Source organism: Hemiscyllium ocellatum, chromosome 2, assembly GCF_020745735.1.
Source record: "Hemiscyllium ocellatum isolate sHemOce1 chromosome 2, sHemOce1.pat.X.cur, whole genome shotgun sequence".
In the NCBI taxonomy this organism is placed as follows: Eukaryota; Metazoa; Chordata; class Chondrichthyes; order Orectolobiformes; family Hemiscylliidae; genus Hemiscyllium; species Hemiscyllium ocellatum.
Genome location: NC_083402.1, coordinates 36,835,213 through 36,854,829, shown reverse-complemented (window position 1 = coordinate 36,854,829; position 19,617 = coordinate 36,835,213). Strand labels below are relative to the sequence as shown.

General features: G+C 41.3%; 1 protein-coding gene across 1 annotated transcript in view; it reads left to right on the top strand.

Moving 5' to 3' along the window:
* The first annotated feature begins 281 nt into the window (after positions 1–281).
* The window catches only part of aggf1 (angiogenic factor with G patch and FHA domains 1), a 56,788-nt gene continuing 37,452 nt past the window's right edge, over positions 282–19,617 (top strand). Inside the window, exons 1-5 of the mRNA XM_060835819.1 lie at positions 282–337; positions 452–527; positions 12,650–12,834; positions 17,261–17,363; positions 17,677–18,170. Of these exons, the coding sequence (XP_060691802.1) occupies positions 12,664–12,834; positions 17,261–17,363; positions 17,677–18,170 (768 nt within the window). The 5' untranslated portion in view covers positions 282–337; positions 452–527; positions 12,650–12,663. The remainder of the gene's footprint in view (positions 338–451; positions 528–12,649; positions 12,835–17,260; positions 17,364–17,676; positions 18,171–19,617) is intronic.

Sequence of the window (19,617 nt, the reverse complement as noted above, 5' to 3'; positions counted from 1 at the left end):
TTACCTGAGAGAAAAATTGCTCAGCTAAAAATGATATTTCTTCATAATGTGCTACGACGGGGATGCGCAACTCCTGATTAGATTGGCACAACGATTGACTTTGCAGTGCACCATCAGAGGAGATTCTGCAAAACTGTCTCCTTTCGTCTTGGATAACATTCGTGCCCGTGCGTGTAATGGCACAGTACAACCTGTAGAGGGTGGGGTACTGCAGCCGACGACGTTCTCGTTCACGGGATTGACGCTGCGCGTGTTGCGTCAGACGTCACCGCGTCCTCCGGCGGAGAGCCCGCAGCGCCCGAGGTGTTAAGATGGCGGCGGTTGATTCAGATGCGAAGTACAGGAGCTTTGCAGCAGTTAGCTTTGAGATTCGCGGAACGCGAAAAAAGATTGACATGAAAAGGAATGTAGCGGGTGCCGGGCAGTAATGTGATTTATTTGCTCTTTTTAGGTCTATCATGTGAGGCCAGAGCCAAACCTTTGGGCTTGAGACGCGGAGAGTGGGCCTTTAGTCGTTGAAGTTCATGGTAAGAGAGAGAAGGGTAATGTCCTCCAGAGGTGATGAAGGGATAGCCAACCGAAAGCTGGTGCTTCCAATTAAACCTGCTGTTGTGTGATTTTTAACTTTGAGCTGAAGGTGATCTGTGCTACAATTGCAGGGGACAGGGCGTGTAGGTTCCTCAGTTAGAATGAACTTTCAATCATTCTGCCTGAAATTTTTAATGGAACCGAAAGAACTGTGGATGCTGTAAATCAGAAGCAAGAATGGGAATTGTTGGAAAAGCTCAGCAGTTTTGGAAGCTTCTGTGGAGAGAAATCAGAGTTAACGTTTTGGGTCCGGTGACCCTTCCTCAGAGCTGAAGATTTCTCTCCACAGATGCTGCCTGACCTGCTGAGTCTTTCCACTCATTTCAGTTTCTGATTCTTCCTGAATTATTAACCCGTGTTTGCTCTCATGGGTTATTTCTAGTATTTTCCTATACTTGTTTTCAGTGTTGGGGATTGTTAGCTCCCTGTTTACCTATCTCTCCCGATGAGCATTTTTTGATATCTTGAGTTGTTGGGACTTGTTTATGATGATTGCTGTGGTGATCACAACAATGGATTTTAAAAGTAATGGTTCAAATTTATGTGCAGGATAGTTCATTTCCAGAGAATTATGTGTCAAGGAGGTTATTCAGTCCATAATGCCTCTTTTAACTGTGCTTTTTTTTAATAACAGTTGAATTCTGAGTCAGTCCCTTGGGATCAAAGATAACTTGAGATTTCCTCAAAGTGCCCATTGTCAACATAATTGTTTTTAAGTGTAATCATTCTTAGAATGTGGGGAATCATGGTAATCAATTACAGAACACTAAAATCCTGCAATCGTTTGAGATCGATTACCAAATCTGATTTGCTTGAGGACTAAATGTTGGCCTGAAAAGTTGGACAGTTCTGTTGTTCCATGGCACACTCATCCAATAGTACAATCTGAGTCTCAGTTTAACATCTCTGCCAAGAGATGGTACCTTCTGTAATGCAATTCACTCAGTTCAGCTTTAAGTTGTGAGCCTACAGCTCTGTACATGAATCTCTAAAGTATGGTTTGCAACCATGACCTTTTGGAGATGGTGATCTTTTGTCTCAGGAACGAGCTTTTTTTTCTTCATCCTCAATTGCCTGGGGAAGGTGGTGATGGTTAGTTGGTTTCTTGCACTGCTGCAGTATTTGCATTGTTGGAAAGCACAATGCTGTTAGGAAGGGAGTTCCAGGATTTTGACCCAGTGACAGTGAGTAGATGCCTTCCTTGAAGAAGCTCTCTTCCTCCCTCTACAAGGATTTCAGTGAGTCCCTCTCTCACTGCACCCCCCAGGTCATCTCCTCTGCACAGAAGCTCTTCCGGCCTATCACCCTCACCTTGACCTCCTTCCACCTATCCCACCTCCATCGCCCCTCCCCCTAGTCCCTCCTCCCTACCTTTTATCTCAGCCTGCTTGGCTCTCTCTCTCTTATTCCTGATGAAGGGCTTATACTCGAAACGTCGAATTCTCTATTCCTGAGATGCTGCCTAACCTGCTGTGCTTTGACCAGCAACACATTTGCAGCTGTGATCTCCAGCATCTGCAGACCTCATTTTTTACTCGAAGATTTTAACCTACTGCGAATCCTCTTACAAGGATGCCTTCCTTGAAGAAGCTCTCTTCCTCCCTCTACAAGGATTTCAGTGAGTCCCTCTCTCACTGCACCCCCCAGGTCATCTCCTCTGCACAGAAGCTCTTCCGCTGCAAATGTGTTGCTGGTCAAAGCACAGCAGGCCAGGCAGCATCTCAGGAATAGAGAATTCGACGTTTCGAGCATAAGCCGATTCCTGATGAAGGGCTTATGCTCGAAACGTCGAATTCTCTATTCCTGAGATGCTGCCTGGCCTGCTGTGCTTTGACCAGCAACACATTTGCAGCTGTGATCTCCAGCATCTGCAGACCTCATTTTTTACCAGAAGCTCTTCCGGCCTATCACCCTCACCTTGACCTCCTTCCACCTATCCCACCTCCATCGCCCCTCCCCCTAGTCCCTCCTCCCTACCTTTTATCTCAGCCTGCTTGGCTCTCTCTCTCTTATTCCTGATGAAGGGCTTATGCTCGAAACGTCGAATTCTCTATTCCTGAGATGCTGCCTAACCTGCTGTGCTTTGACCAGCAACACATTTGCAACAGTGAAACAGTGATATAGTTTCAATCAGGATGGTGTGTGAGGGGAACAGATGGTGTTGATTCTGGATCTGTTTCCTTTGTTGTTCTTAGTGGCAAAATTTGTAGGTTTGGAAGGTTAAGAGTGTTGGTGAGTTATAAGGTCGTAGAGATGTACAGCACAGAAACAGACCCTTAGGTCCAACTTGTCCATGCCAACCAGATATCCCAAATTAATCCCATCCCATTTGCCAGCACTTGGCCCATATCCCTCTAAACCTTTTCTATTCACATACCCATCCATATACCTTTTAAATGTTGTAATTGTACCGGCCTCCTCCACTTCCCTGGCAGCTCTCTTCTTATAGATGGTAAACACTGTTACCATGTGTGATGGTGAATGGATTAATTGTTGAAAATGGTGGCTGAGGTGCCAGTCAAATGGACTACATTGAGCTGGATGGTGTCAAGCTTCTGGGAGTTGTTGGAATTGCATCCATTCAAGCAAGTGGGGAGTATTCCTCTACACTGCTTACTTGTGCCTTGTGGAAGGTGAATATGTTGGGAGGCAGGAGATGATTTACTCACTGCAGAATTCCTAACTTCTGACCTCTTTGGAGAGTCAGAGTTATACAACATGGAAACAAACCCTTTGGTCCAACTCATCCATGCTGACCAGATAACATAAACTCATCCAGTCCCATTTGCCAGCATCTAATGTTGTGAAACTTGAAAGAATTCAGAAAAGATTTATAAGAATGTTGCCAGGGTTGTAGAGTTTGATCTATAGGGAGAGGCTGAATAGGCTGGGACTGTTTTCCCTGGAGCGTCAGAGGGTGAGGGGTGACCTTTGTAGAGGTTAATAAAATCAAAAGGGTCGTGGTTAGGGTAAATAGACAAAGTCCTTTCTCTGGTTTGAGGGAGTCCAGAGGACATAGGTTTAGGGTAAGAGGGGAAAGATATAAAAGTGACCTAATGGACACCATTTTCATGCAGAGAGTGGTGTGTATATGGAATGAGCTGCCAGAGGAAGTGGTGAAGGCAGGTACAATTACAGCATTTAAAAGGCATCTGGATGGGTATATGAATAGGATGGGTTTAGAGGGATATGGGCAAAATGCTGGCATATAGGTCTAGATTAATTTAGGACATCTGATCGGCATGAACGAGTTGGATTGAAGGGTGTGTTTCAATGCTGTACATCTGACTCTATAGCAGGGTGACCAGAATTGAATATTGTATTCTGAGTGGTCTAACCAATGTCATGTACAGCCACAATATGACCTTCCAAGTCCTATGATCAATGCAATGACTAATGAAGGCAAGCGTACCAAATGACCTTCTTCACCACACTGCCTATCTGAGACTCCATTTAAGGAATTTTGCATCTGCACCCCGAGCACTCCCCAGGGCCCTAACATTGTGTATAAGTCCTACCTTGATTTGCCTTACCAGAATGCAACAACTCTCATTTATCTAAATCAAACTCTATCTGCCACTCCTCAGTCCATTGGCCCAATCGATCAAGGTCCCATTATACTCTGAGATGACCTCCTTCACCGTCAGATGACACCACCAATTTTGGTGTCATCTGTAAACTTACGAACCATACCTCCTATATTCACATCCAAATCATTTAAATAGATGATGAAAAGCAATAGACCCAGCACCAATCCTTGCTGCACAGCACAATGGTCACAGGTCCTCAGTCCGAAAAGCTATATTATTTATGCAGCTTCTCCAATTCAGTTTCTGATCAGTAGTAACTCTCAAGATGTTTATAGTGGGAGTCCAGTGACGGTGGTATCGTAAAACGTCAAAGAGTGCAGTTTAAATTCCCTCTTGATGGAGATAGTCATTGCTTAGCATTTGTGTGGCATAGATGTTACTCACCAGTCACAAACCCAAGACTAGATGTTGTCCACATCTTACTGAACTTGGACACAGACTGCTTTAGTATCTGAGGAGTCATGAATTATGCAAATGTCAGCAAACACCTCCCCCTTTCTGACATTCTGATGGAGGAAAGGTAATTGATGGAGCAGGTGAAGATGATGGGCCTAGGACATTGCCTTGAGGAACCTCTGAAGAGATGTTTTGGCATTGAGTTGCCTGATCTCCAACAACCACAAACATTTGTGCTTGATATGATTAAAACCAGCAGACACTTTTTCCCTGTAAATGACATTAACTCCAGTTTTGGTAGGGTTTATTGAAGTGATACTTTGTTAAATGTTGCCTTGATGTCAAGGGCAGTGTCTGTCACCTCACCTTTGGAGTATACTCATTTGTCCATTTTTAGACCACAGCTGTAATAAAGTCAGATGTTTAATGGTCCACGTAGAAACTAACGTGAGCATCATACTCTTTTCAAGTGCCATTTGATAACGCTGCCAATGAACCAAGCTACTGCCTAACAGTAAAGAAAATTTCTGTGGTCCATATCTCAAAATCCAAATTAAACAATGAAAATGATACTCCTGTTACAAAGTCCTTATTATAAGTATTCAGAGACCATCACGGGGTCTTGAAAAATCACCCATCTGATAAAACATTTTTGTATCAGGCAGGAGAATTGAAAACAGAATTTTTAAAATGGTTACATGGTATGATAGGCAATTATATTTGGTTTCTTGATCTCTTTAGAACAGTCCAGTTTTTTTAAATGGGATCTACTTGTCAGCCGTTCAAACTTGTACCAGGTAGCATACACTTGGTGTAACTTCTTGTCAGTATCGATTTCTATTTTTCATGCTGTGTTTTTGTCATCATTATCATTGTCCTTATTTGCACAGTGACACTACAAGATAGAAGAGGCTTTTCAGTGTGTCGTGGTTTGCCTGTCCAGAAATGTACTGAAGTCTTCCATAAGACATAGGAACAGAAATTAGGCCATTCAGCCCACCGAGTCTGCTCTGCCATTCAATCATGGCTGATAAGTTTCTCAACTCCTTCTCTCTGTAGCCTTTGATCCCCTAACAATTGTGAACCTATTTATCCGTCTTAAGTATATTCAATGACCTGGCTTCCACAGCCTTCTGTGTCAAGAATTCCAAAGATTCACCACTCTTTGGCTGAAGAAGTTTCTCCTCATCTCCTTCTAAAGGGTTTCCCCTTTACTTTAAGGCTGTGCCCTCATGTGCTAGTCTTTCCTAATGGAAAGATTAGCCAGGCTTATCCAGGCCTTTCAATATTGATTAAACTTAAATTAGATCCTCCCTCATCCTTCTCAACTCCATTGACTATAGAGTCAAGAGTGTGGCGCTAGAAAAGCACAGCAAGTCAGGCAGCATCCAAGGAGCAGGGGAATTGATGTTTCAGGCAAAAGCCATTCCTGATGAAGGGCTTTTGCCTGAAGTGTCGATTCTCCTACTCCTTGGATGCTGCCTGACCTGCTATGCTTTTCCAGCACCACACTCTTGACTCTAATCTCCAGCATCTGCAGTACTCACTTTCATCTCCATTGACTATAGACCCAGAGTCCTCAAACATTCCTCCATCTATATTTATCATAAACTGGCACATTGTGTTTGACAGCAAGAGTGCAAAGGTTTCCAATATGTCAATATAAAATAGGACCAAAGATAAACCATTCAACCCTCAAACTATATCCTCAATGAGATTGTGGCTGATCTGATTGTGTGTGGAATTCCATATTCCTTTCTATCCTTGATAACTATTGATATGCTTGCATAATACTAATCTGTCTACCTCTGCCTTATAAATATGTAATGACACTGCATCTGCCATCTTCTGAAACAGACTTCCAATATTGCACAACCTTCAAGGAAAATTCACTCATCTCTGTCCAATTTTAAAACACTGTCTCTTAGTTCTGGAATGATAATATGGACATGGAAAGGATATTTCCTCTTTTCAAGAACTTTTGGGGATTATATAAACTTCAGTTGAGTCACGTCTTGCCCTCTAACTGAAACATAACATCCTCTCATTATGTTAATTTCCTCTCACAATAAAGGATTGCATTCCATTACCCTCTTGACTACATGCTATACATCACCTTTAGTGATGTATGCATTAGAACACCTAACATCCCCTGCATCTCAGAATTCCACAACTGTTACTCTATTTAAATAACACTTTTTCATTCTTTCTGTCAAAATGTACAATTTCATTTTCCCATTTTATTCAGCATCTGTCAGATTTTTCCCCATTCACTCCACCTATTTATTTCTATATGCATATTTTCCTACCAGTTTGTGTCGACTGTGAGCTCAGCTGCCTTTCATTTGTACCCTTCATGTAAGTGATTGATGTTAATTGCAAAAAAAGATTAGGCTCTAGCAGAAATCTCTGCTGGATTCCGCTTGTCTTATCCATATTCTGTCAATTAGACAAAGACCAAATAACGCATGCTGTCTGTTTTCTGATAGCCAGCCAATCTTCTATTCATGCTAATATCTTACTCAATAACTTTTGATAATAGTATCTTATCAAATGCTTTCAGGAAATCTACAGACTTTTATCTATAGCACATGTTACTCCTTCAAAGAAGTCTCAAATTGGGTTTCTCTTAATTTCCCTTTCACCAAGCCGTGCTGACTCTTTCTGATTATCTTGAGTTTTTTTGTGAAGTGTGCAGCTCTAATCTCTTTAATGATCAATTCTAACATCTCCCTATTACAGATTGGGTCATTTTTAGATTACCAGATTAGCTTCTCTGACACGAAACACCTTTACAATTACCAATTCCAATTGTAAGCAAGTTAAGTTTCACCAATCTATAAGAAGGTGTCTTAAGCCAAGTGGCAATATCATGAATGTTCTCTCTCTAAAATCAACTTAAATTTACTATACAGGCTTTGCATAAAGTTAAATTCTTTAAATTTTGTGTCCACAGCTGTGAAAAGAAAAATTACAGCAAGTTGTATTTAAATAAATCACCAAAACTGTCCAAAACTAAGTGTGCACTGATCACTATGCACATTGACTTATCAGTATTAGAAGTCAAACACTTTGAAGAGGTGGGATGGAATGTCATGGTGCAGCAGTAGCTTGAGGTATGGTCACCATGTGCTAGCACTGTGGAGTGAAGATACAGGAGTTCGAAGAAAATACAATGTATTAAGAGTATTACAGAGTATTAAGTTCTGAGTTCAGTGAAACAATTCTGGAGAAATCCAATTAGCCCTCGGAGTCTGGTCTGCTATTCAATAAGATTATGACTGAGTTAACTCTATATACTTGGATATCCCTCTAACTTTGGTTAACAAAGTTAATTAATTTCTATGTTGATATTAACCATTAGTATAGAACAGTTTTGTTTTCTTCATTACCAAATTAACATTTGTCAGAGAGTTGAAAGTTTCTGTCACCCTTTGCGTGTAGAAGTGTTTCATAATTTAATTCCCAAACAATCTGACTCTGATTTATAATCCACGTTCCATAGACCTAGAATCTATATCTATCCGAAATTGTTTCGTTTACCCTCTGTACATCTTAATATTTTAAGAATTTTAAACAAATCACTCAACAAAAAAACTGTACACTCTACTTGCAGTTCAGCCAGGTATTACTATTAATAAATCTGTTTTAAATTCCCTTCATGACCCGTATATCTTTCCTACAGTGTTGTGCTAAGAATATCTCTCTGCTTTAGGTCAACTTAGTTAGATGATCCTTGTTAAAAAAATATTCATAGTTTAATGTTGCTCATGATCTTTAGTGATCTGATGAGTACTAAGAAAGCCATTTGGGTGTCAATCAGCAGTTTATTGCTGAGTGGGTGCTGATCGAGAGTAGACTGATGGGGTGGTAATTTCTAGGTTGAATTTGTCTTGCTTTTTATGTACAGGACATACCTGGGCAATTTTCCACATTGCCTGGGAGATGCCAGTGTTGTGCCTGTACTGGGAGAGCTTGGCTAGGAGTGCAGCAATTTCTGGAGCATAAGTCTTCAGTACTATTGCCAGAATGTTATCAGGGTCCATTGCCTCTGCAGTATCCAGTATCTCCAACTGTTACTTGATATCACGTGGAGTGAATTGAATTGGTATCTGCAATGCTAGGGACCACTGGAGCAGATTGAGATGAATCATCTGCTTGTCACTTCTGGCTGAAGATTGCTGTGAATGTTGTAGCCTTATCCTTTGCACTGATTTGCTGGGCTGTTCCATCATTATCTGGGTGTGACAGGACTGCAGAGCTTAGATCTAATCCATTGATTGTGGGATTGCTTACCTCTGTCTATTACTTGCTGCTTATGCTATTTGGCATGCAAGTAGTCCTGTTTTGTAGCTTCACCAAGTTGACACTTCATTGTCAGATACGCCTACTCTGCTCCTGGCTTGCCCTCCTGCAGTCTCCATTGAACCAAGGTTGATTCCCTGGCTTGATGGTAATGGTTGAGTTGGGGATTTGCAGGGCCAAGAGGTTACAGATTGTGCTAGAGGACAATTCTGTTACTATTGATGGCCCATAATGCCTCATGGATGCCTGAACTTGAATTGTTAGATTGTTGTCCCATTTAGCACAGTGATAGTGCAACCTAACAGAATGGAGGTTATTCTCAGTGTGAAGGCAGGACTTCATCTCTACAAGAACTGTGCCATGGTTGCTCTTACTGATACAATAATGGATAGATGCATCTGCATCTGCATCTGAAACATTGGTAAGGATAAGATGAAGTATGTTTTGCCCTCTTGTTGTTCCCAAAGCCAACTGCTGCAGACCTAGTCAACAGTATAAAATTTAGGACCCGACCAGCTTGATTAGTAGTACTGCTGCCTAGCTACCCTTGGTGATGGACATTGAAATCTCCCACCCAGAGTGCATTTTATACCCTTGCCGTTCTCAGTATTGTTTAACGTAGAGGAGTATTAGATTCATCAGCCGAAGGAGTACTGTATGCAGTAATCAGGAGGTTCCCTTGCCCATGTTTAACCTGAAGCCATGAGACTTCATGGGGTTCAGAGTCAATGTTGAGGACTTCCAGGGCAACACCCTCCCTACTCCATACCGCTGCGTCATATTGTCTGCAGGGTCTGTCCTGCCAGTGGGACAGGACACATCCAGGGATGGTGATAGTGACGTCTGGGATATTCTAAGGTATGATTCCACGAGTGTGGCTATGGCAGGCTGTTGCTTGACTTGTCTGTGAGACAGCTCTCACAATTTTGGCACTAGTTCCTAGATGTTAGTAGGGTGGACTTTGCAGGGTTAACAACGCTGTTTCTGCCAATATCTTCTCCGGTCCCTACGTTGATGCTAGTTAATCCATCTGGTTTCATTTCTTTGAGACTTTGTGACAATCAATATAACTGGCTTGCTAGGCCATTTCAGAGGGCAGTTAAGAGTCAACCACATTGACGTGGGTCTGGAGTCACATGTAGGCCTGAATAAGTAAGGATGCAGATTTCCTTCCCTGAAGGACATTAGTGGACCAGGTTTTTCTGAATGATTTCATGGTCGTCACTAAATTTTTAATTCTAGCCTGTTTTTTATTATTGAATTCAAATTCCACAATCTGCCATGGTGGGATTTGAATCTTGGTCCCCAGAACATGAGCTGAGTTTCAGGACTAATAGTCTGGCGATTAATACAATTGGGTCATCACATCCCCGGACCTGATTTACCCTTGTCCATCCTGGGATCTGTCCCCAACCCTGCTTGCACTCAATTCCCTACCCACCCCACTGACCTCCAGGAATCTCATTCTTCTCCTAGTGACGTGTTTGCCCCCAACAAAATCCCTTTTCCCTCTGGGCTCCGTCCACCAGTTTCCCCAGGGACCTGATGTTGTTCCTTTTAAATTGCTCCAGACTTGACCATCCCTCACCCCAGATACCTAACTTCCTGGCCTCGCTCCATATCCCTTGCTCCCATGCTGGATCTGACCACCTGAGACCTCAGTCACTGTTCCCTACTTGGGGCCCACTCTGGATCTATTCTTCCATCTGGCTTTGCCTCCAACCCCTGCTGACAAGAGAACTGTCAGAATGTAAGTACAGCTCCACACTTCTGAAGGAGCCTTGATTGGAATATCCTATCCAAAAATAGGTTCTTGATTAGTAAGAGGAACAAGGGTTATGGGGAAAAGGCAGGAGAATGAGCTGAGGAACATATCAGCCCTAATTGAATAGTGGAGCAAATAATGAAGAGCTCTTTTATTTTGTTGAAAAAATGAATGGAAAGAGTGACAATTTGTGTGTGGTTGTAACTCAGAAGCTATCCCAATATTTTTAGCTGTCTGCATGTGTCTTGAGTCTTCGTACCAAAGTTTTGGGCCTCCCTTATCTATTGTCTCCATGTTCGGATCCACCCCTTGGCTACTTTCAGTATCTCCACTTGTGTCTGTGGTCGGGAAGCAGATCATTTTTGTTTCTGTTTGGGTCAACTGGATCTTGATGTTGGGCATGCTCCATCCACCTGGAGGAAAGTGAGCACCATTGCTCTATTCTCCTCTGTTAAAGTTCAGGGTAATTGATTTCTTTGAGCTCATGCACAATTGGATGAGTGGTCTAATAAGCATTTGTTTTGTAATATAACTATTTGTTGTTGCTCTCTTTTTGATGTGAAAATTGGTGAGCTTCCTTGTATTCTGGTGATTGCATTCACCAAGTAAATGACACACTTGTTTGTAGTTGCATAAACCAATACATTCCAATATTGGCAATTAATAGCTAATTAGATGTCATGGAAGGTATCTGTTCAAAGGTTAGTAGTATGATTCCTTCAAGTACTTTTAAAATGCTTTTCAGTTTTTAATGGGGGCACATTTTTTTTTTGTTGAGAAATCAAGTTGTTTCTGACTGTTGACTTCTGTACCAGCTTTTAATTCAGTGGTGGAGCACTTGGACTGAGTATGATGAAGATTTCTTCTGCACTTTTTATTTTCTTTTTAGCAGCATATCTGACACTCCTGTTTTTATTTCTTTTTTTTAATCCCCACATTTCCACATAACTGCGGTAGTGCTTATTTTGCCCCCAGCACCCATGCTGTGTATGTGCAAGTGTGAGAAACAGTGAAAGACACAAGGTGCATGAATCTTTATTCAAATTTCCACCACCAGGAAGAAAAGAAACACCCGAGTGGCCTCCCTCTGACAAGCAGTGCCCTTCACATCAAAGGGCAATGCTGTGTGATCAAACAGTGAAGGGGAGGGCAGGGATTCCTCTGCACTTTTTTTTTCTTTTTTTTCTTTTAATGCTGTGTGATAATTCCCTGTTTATTTATTTTTTTCTTTTTAAGCAGTGTATCATTCCTGATTTTTTAAAAAAATTTTTAAAAAATAAACCCCCACACTACCGCCTAACTGCAGTAGTGCTTATTTTTTCCCCAGCACCCATGGTGTGTGTGTGCAGGTGTGAGACACAAAGTGCACGAATCTTTATTCAATTTTCACCACCAGGAAGAAAGGAAAACACCCAGGTGGCCAGTGACAAGCAGTGCCCTTCACATCAAAAAGGGCAATGCTGTGTGATCAAACAGCGAAGGGGAGGGCAGGGATTCCTCTGCACTCTTACGTGCTAATCACCTATTGGAGAAAATTTACATCCCAGAAAGTGGTCACTTGGCTTATTATATTTACTTATGTCTTTATAATCAATTTGATTTCATTTTGATTAAGATGTGATCATTGTAATTATTGAAAAACCTAATGAACTATGTTTCTGATATGGTTCAGTTAATAAATCCATCTCTTGAAGATGAGGAACAAGGTTTGAACCCCAGTCTAGGGCCTAGGGTTGGCATTCAGTGAAAATGTTGCACCAAGGTACTGTTTCAAGACATTCAACTAACGACTTATCTGCCTGCTCAAGTGGATATAAAAGGTTCCATGGAACTATTTTAAAGAAGAACTGGGGAGTTACCCTATTAACCTGGTTAATGTTTATACCTCAATCAACATTTCAGAATGACTACACTTTGTTGTGGCATGTTTTGAAATGCTCAGTGAACAGCATTAAATAAAAGCCAAGTTTTTTTTAAAATGGATGTGGTGTTCTGTTTTGTGCAGGTTATGGTTATAACATGGCAACCACAGATGGGGATCAGCACTCAGAACCTGACTCTGAACTTCATGATCTGAGGCAGAAGGTCAGAAATTTGGAGGAAGAGTTAAGGGCTTATAAAAGTCAGATTCACGCTTTGCAGCAAGAACAAAGTCACACAAAGAGCTGCAATGAAAATCTTCGCAAGCAGGTAATCTTATGTCAGGAAGTAACATACAATAAAATTTAAGTCCAATATCTATGTTAAATTAAAAATATTTTCTGCAGTAAAAGTTGAAATGAAATATACTAAACAATAACTGTTTTACATCTGGAGTTCATCATACAATGATTACAACACAGTAAGAGGCCATTCAACATGTCATGCCCATGCTGGCCCTCTGACACCTTGCATCATCTCCTTTGTATTTTCCTCATTTCCATGCAAAATTTGCTTCCTCAATATTGATTAATTTCCCTTTTGAATTCCTCAGTTGACTCTGCCTCCCCCCATTTTTGGACTATGAATTCCAGATCCTAAACACTTATTGTGTGCAATAGGTTTTCCTTGTGTCATCATTGCAGTTTTTACCAGTTGCCTTAAATTTGTTTTCTCTGGTTCTCAGTCTTGCCACTAAGGGAAGTTTTTCCTGATCTACTCTATCCTGACCCCTCATGATTTTGCATACCTGTCAAATCTCCACTCAGCCTTTTCTAAGGGGAATAGTTCCAACTTCTCCAGTTCAAGTGACTGAAGTTACTCATCTCTGGAACTCTTCTTGGAAATCTTTTTTGCACTTCCTAATGAGTAGTATCCACAACTCAGCTTCATTTGAGGCTGAATCTGTACTTTAAACATGTTGAACATAACATTTTTGTATTCTGCACACCTGTTTATAAAGCCCAGGAACCAATACACTTTATCAATCACTCTCCTACCCTGTCCTAGTGCCATCAATGATGTATGCACCTATGTGTCTTTGCTTCTGAACCCACTTTAGAATTTTGCCTCATGGTTTATATTATCTCTGCATTCTTCCTACCAAAATGAATCATTTCATGTGGCTCTATTTTTTTATCTGCCACTTGCTCACACATTACATCAATCAGTGTCCTTTTGAAGATTCTCGTGGTCATACTTATGGTTTACAGTTCGTCCAATTTTTGTTTTTTCCGCAATTTTAAAATTGTATCCTATACACAAAGCTCTAGATCATTAATGTATCAAGAACAGGGATCTAGAATAAACCAATCTCCAGTCCAAACGTTAACTGTTCACTGCTACTGTTTGTTTTCTGTCACTCACCCAATATAATTTCCATTGTGACTCTCTATCCTCTAAGGTTTTAACTTTGTTCACAATTCTGTTTGCCAATTTACCAAAAATATTGAAATGATTAGATTCTTTTTTTGTCAGAAATGGTCATTGCCTGGCACTTGTATGGTGTGAATATTACTCGGCAGGCCAAACCTGGATGTTGTCCAGCTCTTATTGCGTTTGGACATGGACTGCTTCTGTATCTGAGGAATCATGGATTATGGTCAATACTTGGTAATGTTCTCAAATGTCCCCATTTATGACCTTACGACAGAAGGAATGTCCACTGCTGATGAAGCAGCTGAAAAGGTTGGGCCCAGAATAGTATCCAGAGGAACTCCTGCAGCAATCCCATGAGTTGGGGTGCTTGGTCTTCAGAAATCACAAGGGGTAAAAAATGAGGTCTGCAGATGCTGGAGATCACAGCTGAAAATGTGTAGCTGGTTAAAGCACAGCAGGTTAGCCAGCATCCAAGGAACAGGAAATTCGACGTTTCGGGCATAAGCCCTTCATCAGGAATGCATGAAGGGCTTATGCCCGAAACATCGAATTTCCTGTTCCTTGGATGCTGCCTAACCTGCTGTGCTTTAACCAGCAACACATTTTCAGCTTCACAAATCACAATCCTCACTCTTTGTGCTAGGTTTGACTCCAACCAGTAGAGAATTTTCCTTCTATTTCCCATTGTTTTCAGATTTGCTAAAGCTTCTTGATGCCTCACTTGTTCCAATGCAGCCTTGATATCAAGAGAAGTCACGCTCGCCTCCCCTCTGGAGTTCAGGTCTTTGCAGCTTTGGTTCAAATAGGAACCGATGAGGTCAGGAGCTGAATGGCCTTGCCAGAAACTAAACTGAGTGTCAATAATCAGGTCATTGTTAAGCAAGTCCTGGTTGATAACACTGTTGATATTACTACTTCTAATATTTTACTAATAATTAAGATCAAACTGATGGAAAAGTAATTGGCTTTTGTGCACAGTGTCTACCTGAAAAGTTTTCCACATTTTTGTGTTGATACCAGTATTGTAGCTTTTTGTTAATTCACTTGTGGTGACATGAGTGTCGCTGGCTCTGTCAACATTTAATGCACATCATTAGTTCCCTTTAAGATGGTGCTGAGCTGCATTCTTGAACTGCTGAAGTCCATGTTCTATAATAGAGAGGCAGACCTTTTACTCCACAAGGAGTGTGCAGTGGTCACTCTTACCGATACGGCCATGGATATCTGCATCTGCAGCAGGCAGATTGGTGAGGATGTTTTTCCCTCTGGTTTCCTTACCACCTGCCGTAGACTCTTTCTGGAGCTATGTACTTTGCCACCTGACTTGCTCAATCATCTGTGCTGCTGCTGACCCACTCTTGGTGTTGAACATTGTACTCTTGGTGGGGTATTTCCTTCAGTGCCCTTGACACTCTCAGTACATCCTCCAAGTGTTGCTCACCACTGAGGAGCACTGGTTCACCAGCTGAGGAAGTATGGTATGCAATAGTCAGATGTCGGTTTCCTTGCCCGTGTTTAAACTGGTGTCATAAGATTTCATAAGATCTGATGTCAGTGTTGAGGACTTCCAGGTAAAAAGACAAGGACTGCAGATGCTGGAAACCAGAGTCTAGATTAGAGTGGTGCTGGAAAAGCACAGCAGGTCAGGCAGCATCCGAGGAGCAGTAAAATCGACGTTTCGGGCAGGGTTTCCTGATGAAGGGCTTTTGCCTAAAAGGTCGATTTTCCTGCTGTGCTTTTCCAGCACCACTCTAATCTAGATTTGAGGACTTCTAGGGCAACTCTGTCCCAACTGTACATCATTGTGCTGCCACCTCTTGTGGCCCTGTCCTGCTCTTAGGACAAGACATGTCCATGTATGGTGATTTGTGTTATTAGGGACATTGTCTGAAAGGTATCATTCCATGAATATTACTATATTGGGCTGTTGCTTGATTAATTGGTGAGACAGCTCTCCCAGTGTTGACCACTATCTCAGATGTTAGTAAGGAGGAGTTCGCAAGGTTGTTTTGCTGTTGTCATTTCTGATGCCAGATAGTCTGTCCGGTTTAATTTCTTTGTTGAAACTTTTGTAATGATTGAGACAAATAAGTGGCTTGCTAGGCCATTTCAGAGTGTAGCTGAGAGTCGACCATGTTGCTGTAGGTCTTTAGTCACATGTCAGCCAGGCCTGGCGAGAATAGCAGATTTCCTTCCCTGGAAGACATCAATGAACTATACAGCACAGAGGCAGACCCTTTGGTCCAACCTGTCCATGCTGACCATTTATCCCAATCCAATCTAGTCCCACCTGCCAGCACCCGACCTATATCCCTCCAAACCTTTGCTATTCATATACCCATCCAAATGCCTTTTAACTGTTGCAATTGTACCAGCCTCTGCCACTTCCTCTGGCAGCTCATTCCATCCACGTACCATCCTCTGCGTGATAAAGTTGCCCCTTAGGTCCCTTTTATATCTTTCCCTCTCACCCTAAACCTATGTCCTCTAGTTCTGGACTCCTTGACCCCAGGGAAAAGACTTTGTCTATTTATCCTATCCATGCCCCTCATAATTTTGTAAACCTCTATAGGGTCACCCCCTCAGCCTCCGACACTCTAGGGATAACAGCCCTAGCCTGTTCAGCCTCCCCCTATAGTTCAAATCCTCCAATCCAATTAGCTGGGTTGAATTTGTTTTACTGTTTGTGTATCTGAGCAAACTGTGATGCTGTGGGCCACTGGAGGAAGCTGAGATGGATCACCTATTTGGCACCTCTGGTTGAAGGTTGTTGCGAATTCTTCAGCCTTCCCTTTTGCTTTTCTGCCATTGAGTATGGGGATATCTGAGGAGCCACCCTCCAGTGAGTTGTTTAATTATCCACCATCATTAAGGATTGCAGAGCTTAAATCTGATCTATTGGTCGTGGGAATATTAAGCTCTGTCAATCACTTGCTGCTTAAGTTGTTTAGCACAGCAGTAGTTCAGTTTGGTGACTTTACCAGGTTGACACTTCATCATTAAGTTTGCTTGGCGCTGTTTCTGGCATGCGCTCCTTTTCTCTCTCTGTCTCCGTATCTGTCTGTCCCTGTGTCTATCTGTCTCCCCCTCTCCCTCCAGCCACTCCCCCCACCAATGATGGAGAAAGGAATACATGGTCGTACTGAGCATTCGTGGGAAGAGGCTTATATTGGAACATGAACTGTTGTAGAGACCATTTGAGCCGAATGGCTGTCGCTATGCTACTACATCCTGTGAAACTAACGTTTTTGATTAACATTGACTTTTAAAAGTAGTTTTGTCATCTGCAAGGAAGTGAAATATTGTCCCTTATTTACAGGTTAAAGATTTGACTGAAAAAGTCCAAGAAGGAGACAAGGAAGAAACTGGCACAGTTGATATCGGAGTTCAGACTGATGTTTGCATTTCCCCTCATTATAAAGGTAGGCGTTGAGAATTGGCTGGAGAAAATAAAATTTTGTCTCAGGCTGGCAGGAGATGGTTTTACTCTACAACTTTTCTAATTTCACTGCTTATTCATCAGCTGATAACAATTGATCCATTTACAAAAGTATTGGAGGCAATTCCCAGAATTGAGTAACAGTTATTTCTGGCAACTCCACATATGCTTGCAATGTTAACATTTTTCTAAAGAAAATTATAGTATAATTCTGTTCGGGAAATACACAAATTAAATATTCTAGAAAATGGTAGTGTCAAAATTTTGTGATGACACTTTGTCTTTCTATTCCCTAGATTATTTCCAGAATGGAGCTCTGGATTTTCATAACCACTCGAACTGTGATCAAAATGGCAGGAATGAAGTATCAGTGCTCAAAATTCATGGAGGTTGTGGAAAAGTTCAGACTGTGATTGAGGCCTCTACTCCGTTTCAAACACAAGCACAGACAATTAGTTATACTGAACAGACTCAAAAAGAGAACCATCATTACTCAGAACAGGCTCACATAGGCAGTCACCAGTACAAAGAGCAGCCTCAAACAGGCAGCCAAGCATATATGGAACAGGCTCAAACAGGCATCCATCAGTACACAGAACAAGCTCAAACGGACAGCCATCAGTACACTGAACAGGATCAAGCAAGCAGTAGTCAATTCACAGAACAGATTGAAGCAGGCAACCATCAGTATACAGAAAATGTCCAAGTAGATGGTTATCAGTACATAGAATATCCTGATAAATCAACACACTTGGATGGATATGGAGACCATTACACTAAAAATGCAGAAGTAAGTATAATATGTCATGAATTGGACCAGAGTTAAGATTAAACATTGCTCCGAATTAATGTATGAGTATTGCTGAGGAAAAACACACTTTGTCAAAGCTTTTCATCTTCACTCATCAAGACAATTCACAAGAAGTAGCAATTCAAGGAGAAAACCAAAATATATATTCCATGAGAAGAAAGTGCTGGTTGGTTATTACAGGGGCCTGTTAGTTTCAGATGAAAAGAACATGTGTACACTACATCTGCTTCTACTCAATAGGTGATAGCAATTCGCTTGTTCGTTTCTCAGGACAAATTGGAAATTCTGGTAACTTTTAGACGGAAAAATAAGCAAACAAAGGCAAGATATTTCATACTGATAGAGAATATAATGGGTGTGTAAACTACTGGCATATCTGTACATCTCAAGAGGGATTAGCAGAGAACAAGCACTTGCTCAAGTATTAATACTTGAATGAAATAACATAAACAGCAGTATGAGTGATGGCATCATGCCTTGCACCTTAACCTGCAAATCAGACTACGTTGTTGTCACAGCCACCTTCATGAAATAGTGGGGCATATAAGATCTGAGTTAAGTAGTTTGCTGGTGTCTGAAGCTAGTCGTTTTAGCTGGTAAATACCTGTGCAAATGCATCTTCCTGCCTTCCCTGTATGTGAATTCCTCTTCTTCCTGCAAATCCTTGACAGCAATTGGCAGAAATCATGTAATTAGAGTGAAGAATGGCAGGTAGTGACAGGAATAGTGCTGTGGCTGGAGGTCTGTGGACAAATTCAGTTGTAAACAACTAAGTGATCAACCTATCACAAAAGTAATAATGCAGCTACAATTGTATAACCTGTCAATAAATCTAACTTACTTAAACAAAAAGGACAACAGGTCCATCTGTGAAAATGGATGCACCTAAATACTGGAAACTGCCAGTATTCATTTAAATTAATATACGGTGCATTTAGTATTCAAAGGTCAAATTGTGACATTCGTAGAGGGATCTTTCTAGTTTATTACCATCTGTTTTTGGTTTTAATGAGACTTGTGTATAATGTCATTCTTGGGTCTACCTACTCCACCTTTTGTTATACATGATGGCTGTTCCTCAAGTGAAATGTCAGGATTTCCAGAATGAACAAACACGTTTTTGTTTGAACTGCAGGCATATTGTTATGGGGACGATTGTTTAATTGTGACACAATGATCAGTGAAATATCTCTGAATAGCTTTTAAGCAAATTCTTCGTCATCTGCAATCTTTATTACAGTTGACCCTAACATACTGTAGCAATTATTGGTTGTGTAAATGGTTTTCTGTGCTCAAGTGTGATCCCCATCACTTTCAAAATGGCCATTATTCCTTTGCAATTTCTGTTCCTTATTCTGCAAAACTTCACTCACCTATCACTCAGGTTAACTTCAAGATTTCTCCTCATTTAAAATTTTTGTTCTTA